Source organism: Colias croceus, chromosome 6 (assembly GCF_905220415.1).
Source record: "Colias croceus chromosome 6, ilColCroc2.1".
Taxonomy (NCBI): Eukaryota; Metazoa; Arthropoda; class Insecta; order Lepidoptera; family Pieridae; genus Colias; species Colias croceus.
In genome coordinates, this window is record NC_059542.1 from 11,883,750 (window position 1) to 11,890,589 (window position 6,840).

Below are 6,840 nucleotides of genomic sequence, written 5' to 3' on the forward strand. Positions count from 1 at the left end.
TGAGGGTGATGCGGCGCGGATTGTCTCTAATCTCGAAGTGTCAACAGCAAACTACCAGGCAGCCTGGACGCTACTTTGCGACAGGTATAATAACAAAAGACTTCTTGTTGATCATCACTTAGATTCTTTACTTAATATTCAATCTTTAACTCGTGAGTCCGACAAGTCACTACGTTTTTTAGTCGATCATGTTACAAAAAATCTTCGCGCCTTGTCTAGCCTGGGTCAGCCTACTGACTATTGGGATGTACTTATAATATTTATTTTGTCTTCTAAATTGGATAAATGTACTCTTGTTAAATGGGAAGAGTATCGAAATACTATTGATGACATTCCAACTTTACAACAATTTCAAAGATTTTTAATCAACCGTGCAGATGTGTTAGAATCTTTAAATCGTAATAAGGTTGGCACTTATAATGAATCACAAAATAATTCCAAATTACAATTCACGCCACGTCTCTCACAACTAAATTCACAAAAAAATAATAAATCTGATAAAAATAAAAATACTAATTCATTTACTACATCTAATCAAAATGTTTATCTTTGCATAATTTGTAACGGAAATCACAGAATTTATGACTGTCCTACATTTAAGTCTAAAAACATACAAGATAGGCTGTCGTGTGTAAATAAATATAAATTATGTCGAAATTGCCTCAGACAAGGGCATCCTGTCAGTGACTGCCGCATGGGTTCATGTCGACAATGCCAGCAAAAACACAACACTCTCCTCCATAGTTCTAATGATGACGTCACTGCCAACTTAAGCACAGATGAGCAAGTTGAACCAAACGAATCTGTAGCATCCTTTTCTAGACAAATGTCCAAGCATGTTCTCCTATCTACAGCATTGATAGAAGTTTTCAATCCTATTAATAAGCAGGTAGAAAAGGTTCGCGCTCTCTTGGATTGTGGCAGCCAGTCTTCATTTATCACTAAATCCCTGCAACGAAGAATGTCACTAAGAACTTGCCCAATGCAGGCATTAAATGTCATTGGGATTGGTAATAATTCTTCTAACACAGTGTACGAAAGCTGTCTCACTCAAATAAAATCTCTAAATAGCAACTACAGCGTCACTCTTTCATGTCTTGTTCTCAACGAATTGACGGGCCGCTTACCTAAGACCCCAGTTGATATTCAAGCTCTCAAAATACCTAATTCTCTTACTTTGGCGGACCCTGAGTTCTACAAGCCAGCTCCGATTGAAGTTTTGATTGGAGCAGATATCTTCTGGGACATTCTAAACAGCGAACAGCTTTCTTTAGGTCCTAATAATCCTAAATTGCAAAATTCTAAATTCGGCTGGATAATAGCTGGCCCAATCAACAATTATTTTAGTAAAGAAACTATTCATTGCAATCACGCCAGAATTGCAAACCCCACTTCTGACGAAATTCACAAAATGCTCACAAAATTCTGGGAGCTTGAAGAGCTACCCCAAAAAACTGTTCGAAGTCAAAATGACTTTGCAAGCGAAAAACACTTTCTAAATACCACCACTCGCTTAGAAAGTGGCAGATTCTGTGTGAAGTTACCCCTAAAGGACTCACCTGACTGCCTCGGCGATTCATACTCTCAAGCTAAAAAACGATTCCTAAATCTTGAGAAAAGATTTAGACGAAATAAAGAACTAAAATCAAAATACGTTGAATTCATTCGTGAATACGCTGATATGGGCCATCTATCTGAATCACCTACTCTTATTCCAAATCCATCATATTTTTTGTGTCACCATGCTGTCATAAAGGAGAATAGTGAATCTACCAAACTCCGAGTAGTGTTCGATGGCTCAGCCCCCACAACCTCTGGCTTCTCTGTCAATGACATCCTCATGGTAGGCCCAAATATTCAAGACTCTCTTTTCTTCATTTTAGTGAGAGCTCGGCAACATAAATTCATTTTGACAGGTGACATCGCCAAAATGTACCGTCAGGTTCAAATTGAGAGTTCAGATCAAAACTTGCAGCTCATATTATGGAGAGAAGATGAGTCTCAGCCTATCAAAACTCTGCGACTGAGTACTGTCACTTACGGTACCGCAAGTGCCAGTTACTTGAGCACGAGATGTCTTTGGCAGCTTGGAGAGGAATGTGGGGTCAAAATAATCAAAAATATCATTCAGCACGACTTTTATGTCGATGATCTAATCACCGGCTGTGATGATGAAGATCAACTTAAATACATTCAAAATTCAGTTTCAAACGCTCTAAATTCAGCTTGTTTTCCTCTACGAAAGTATAAAACTAATTCAAAAAAACTTGTTTCAAAATTTACACGAAATTAATACAGAACATTTGACAATCAGTGAGTCGTCGAGCACTCTCGGACTTTGTTGGGATCCATCGAAGGACGCTTTTAATTTTCCCATCGAAATTCCACTTCATAGTGACAAAATCACAAAGAGACTTATCCTCTCAAGTTCATTTCGAATCTTCGATCCTTTAGGTCTTTTGAGCCCGTGCATTATTCAACCAAAGATTTTGCATTAATCAATGTCCATACAGCCGTCGAATCTGAAATTAATTTTGATTTTAAAAAATATTCTAAATTTACAAAACTTCAAAGAACTTTTAGTTACATTTTACGATTTTTACACAACTCTAAAAAACAAAATAAAAATAATAAACTTACCTGCAAATCGCGTCAACGTTGACTTTCCTTTCAAGTCTGTTGGAGTGGACTATGCGGGCCCTTTCTTCATTCTAAATCGTAAAGGACGCGGTGCTAGAGTAGTTAAGTGCTACTTATGTTTGTTTGTGTGTCTGCGCTTCAAATGCATTCACTTAGAGGTCTTATCTGATTTGACAAAAGACGCTTATATTATGACACTTCGCAGATTTGTGGCACGCCGTGGAAAGCCAACCGAAATATTTTCCGACAACGGTAAAAATTTTGTTGCTGCCGCGAAAGAACTAAATAATTTCTAAAGGCTAATCAAGAACCTCTGTCTGAGTTTGCTGCTCAGGAGGGAATAAAATTTTCTTTTATCCCCGCTTTCCCTCCTCACTTTGGTGGAATATGGGAGGCCGGGGTTAAGTCCGCTAAATATCATATAAAGCGAGTCATGGGCAATACCCATCTTACGTTTGAAGAACTTTCGACATTGTTTGCTCAAGTTGAGGCTATTCTCAATAGCCGTCCTCTATGTCCCATGTCATCTTCCCCGAATGACTTCCTATCCTTGTCCCCAGGGCACTTTTTAATTGGAAGACCATTGAATGCACTACCGGCTCCTTCATTGGATGACGCTAAAGAGAGCTCCCTGGATAGATATGGCAGACTTGAACAAATCCGCCAACACTTCTGGAAGAGATGGCAGAAAGAGTATATATCAGAAATGCAACTACGAACAAAATGGAAGGTTGACAAATCAAAAATAAACATTGGAGACCTCGTACTGCTTCAAGAGGATAATTCTCCACCACTTTGTTGGCGCATGGGTCGTATTGTACGCTTATTCCATGGAACTGACGGCGTTTGTCGAGTTGCGGACGTCGAAACTACAAGAGGCTGCGTTCGAAGACCTTTGGTTCGACTATGTCCTCTGCCCACTTCTGAAGACCTTCAAGCTTGAAAATCTACGCTTTTCACCACACAATTTATAATAGCAATCGCGCACCCACCATCATAGATTATCATTTTTATTTTTATTTTATTATATCGGGTAGAATGTATTTTTTACACTTATCTAAAAATCTTTGTACAAAGGTGTGTCGGTCTCGAAAATAAATTGTTTTTAAACGGAATATTGAGTTTCCCTAAAGAAATTCCAGTTCCCAAGCCTAAAGCGGGAACAAACATTGAACTTCATATTCGCAATGTTGATTTTCCGATACCGACTTAAAATTAATTGGCTTTATTTTTATCAAAATAAATAATTAAAATTTGCAATTTAATTACTTATTTTGATAGTTAAAGTATAATGTATACTGTGGTGTAGAAATATTTTTTCTGCCTTTTAAACACACGTAAATTAAAGATTTAGATTATTTGGCAGACTCTATATAGACTCTACAGTGATAAAAAGGAAAATGTTTTTTTATATGTTATGTCTTTGTTCACATACGTATATTATTTCACTACCTATTGGTGTACCTTTTAATTGGCGTAGCTTAGTATTTATTAATCTCAAAAATTGTATCCAAGGTGTAGGTACCTTATCATAATTAAATAAACACTTTATTTACTATATCTACTATTTAATATAAACATAAGTGAACTTTGATATTCGTATCATAATTAATGTAATCTGTTAATAGCAAAATATTATTGAAGTGACCCGTCTTTTCTAATCTGCTTGTGAAAATGGAAAGGAATGACTTGCATATGCATGTATTGATGACTAGCTTACCGCCCGCTTTGTCTATAACCTAATAAAATATATACTAAAACCTTCCTCTTGAATCACTCTATCTATTAAAAAAACAGCATCAAAATCCGTTGCGTAGTTTTAAAGATTTAAGCATACAAAGGGACATAGGGACAGAGAAAGCGACTTTGTTTTATACTAAGTAGTGATAAATTTAATTTCTTTCTCTTTAGCTCACGGTGCATTTAGAGAAAGAAGAAAGAAAGAAAGAAAGAAAAAACATTTATTCCTAGAAAAAGGTACACACACAAGAAGAAAACACAAAATAGAACAAGAAAGAAAGTACGATACATAAAATTAGACATAAAATTAGACATCATGTTCGCTGAGAATTCCGTACTGTGTGTGCACTGCATTTCCAGAAAAGGGTCTTGACTCAGCTTTCTGCCATAGTCGCAGCAAGCTGCGACTACAGCGCTGGTATTCTGTCAAGACCGATTTGAGGGTGTGCTTTCGACTTTCCACTGCTATACCTATAATAATCATAATATAGATAGTAAACAGATAAATATAATAATAATAATATTATAATAACATAATAATATAGATAATAAACAGATAAATAATACAAAATAATAGATAATAAATAAATAGATAAATAAAAATGAATTTAAATAATAAGTTGATTAGTTTAGTTTATTATTTAGAGCAAACGAACATAGAGCTAGAGCAAGAGCGTGTAGTGCTTTTCTTGTGATCTTTTAGTGTAAACAAAAACTCGTATTCAGTATTAGAACATTGCGTCATTATCATCGTTCCTTTGTCAACTTTAATATTACCAACTGGCAGACCAGTGTCTCTTACACAATATAGACTATTAAAATATCCAATTGGTGGATGTAATCGCATAGCTTCACTTACAACCATATCAAGGAACTTCATACCCATTATAACGTTGATAACCGAATACTCTATAATCTCTAAGTATGATGGCAACGGCAGGTAAATAGTGACTTTGAAAAAACCTTAAGTAAATTGAGTGATTACCGAATCAAATTATCAATAGCTGATAAACCTTCACAATTTGCGTCAGCTGAAAAAGTTAATCCAGGAACGATTTTTAATTAACAATAGCTATAAATAACAGTAAAATATATTTCCAAACAAATTCAAAATCATTGCCAGGTCATACCGTTACTTCACAACACAGAAATCTAAATAAATAGCAGTTACTAACTGCGCTCCGCGGTTTCACCCGCGTGGCTCCGCTCTTGTTAATCATAGCGTGATGATATATTATAGCCTATAGCCTTCCTAGATGAATGGGTTATCTAACACCAAAAGAATTTTTCAAATCGGACCAGTAGTTCTTGATATTAGCGCGTTCAAACATACAAACAAACTCTGCAGCTTTATAATATTAAGTATAGATTGAGAAAAATTGTAAAATAATATTAAGCTTTCGTATGGGTAGAAGTAGCTTTAGATTTCAATCTAAATACTACAAAAATAATTTTTATTAAAAGAACAGAGTCTTTTAGATTCTGATTTCGGAATGAGCGGTATGTACAAAGTATTAGGAGGAAGGTCGTAACTGTCACATTATTATGATTTAAGTTAGAGTGATTAAGCGAACTTTTGACTCTTACTTCCTCTTGTTGAATTAGTAAAACTGAATTAGAGACATACAGATAGTACAGTTAAAAGTTCGCAATGTTAAAAGACACACGCTTTTTATCATTGGGTCAACGGTCACGCATGCACGCACACATGTGTACAATTATGTATGTGTTGCATAAAATAAAAGCTATTGCATAGAATAAAAATGGTACCTAGGGGTATGTGGCTAACACACAATATTTTAGTGTATGTATTTTATCATACGTATATATTACACACAAACACGTATTTAAATATTTTATTTCATATTTATATTCGTATTTAATTATAACACAAACATTCATTACACAAAAACACAAAAAATACAGACATACATTACACTTATACAAAATAATTATAATATTTATTATTCTATAGCATAGTCGCGGTATTTGCGTAGTATGCGTGCCGCGACTAAATTATCACGGATCCAGCGGGTAGATCGTAATACTTTGCATCAAGTTTCTTCATTGTAAAATTAACTAGTTCGATCTTAGCTATTGAATACGCTCATTGTCAGTTTCTTTAATTTGGTGTCCTTTAATGTTCAAAGTGTTGTTTCACGTGTATAGTAGTTATAATACAGAATCCTCTCTCCTTCTGTGTAGACTGTGGAGTTAATAAACGATAAACAAATTGTGAGTGTGTGTATAATTAGTGCATAACCCAAAACTCAAAAGGTACTGTGCCTACATAGTCATTTACACGCACCCCACAAACTGGTGACCCCTCTGAACACTATATATATATAAAAACTATGTCCAGTGCAAGTGATTCCGAAAACGCTGATCGAGTTAATACTCAAGCGCGAAGGTGCGTCAAAATGGCGGAACGACCGTTGCACGTGTCGCCCGCCCAGCAAC

At 35.5% G+C, this 6,840-nt stretch overlaps 2 protein-coding genes across 2 annotated transcripts; both read left to right on the plus strand.

The window, feature by feature from the left end:
- Window positions 1-694: 694 nt before the first annotated feature.
- LOC123692724 lies at window positions 695-2,027 on the plus strand. Its single transcript, XM_045637499.1, has 2 exons — window positions 695-1,843; window positions 1,917-2,027. Exons 1-2 carry the CDS (start codon window positions 695-697, stop codon window positions 2,025-2,027), a joined length of 1,260 nt encoding a protein of 419 aa, XP_045493455.1.
- A 625-nt stretch (window positions 2,028-2,652) lies between these two features.
- Window positions 2,653-3,595, plus strand: LOC123692386. The gene has a single exon (XM_045637126.1). The coding sequence runs from the start codon at window positions 3,074-3,076 to the stop codon at window positions 3,581-3,583; it is 510 nt and encodes a 169-aa protein (XP_045493082.1). The 5' UTR covers window positions 2,653-3,073; the 3' UTR covers window positions 3,584-3,595.
- The last annotated feature ends 3,245 nt before the right edge of the window (window positions 3,596-6,840 follow it).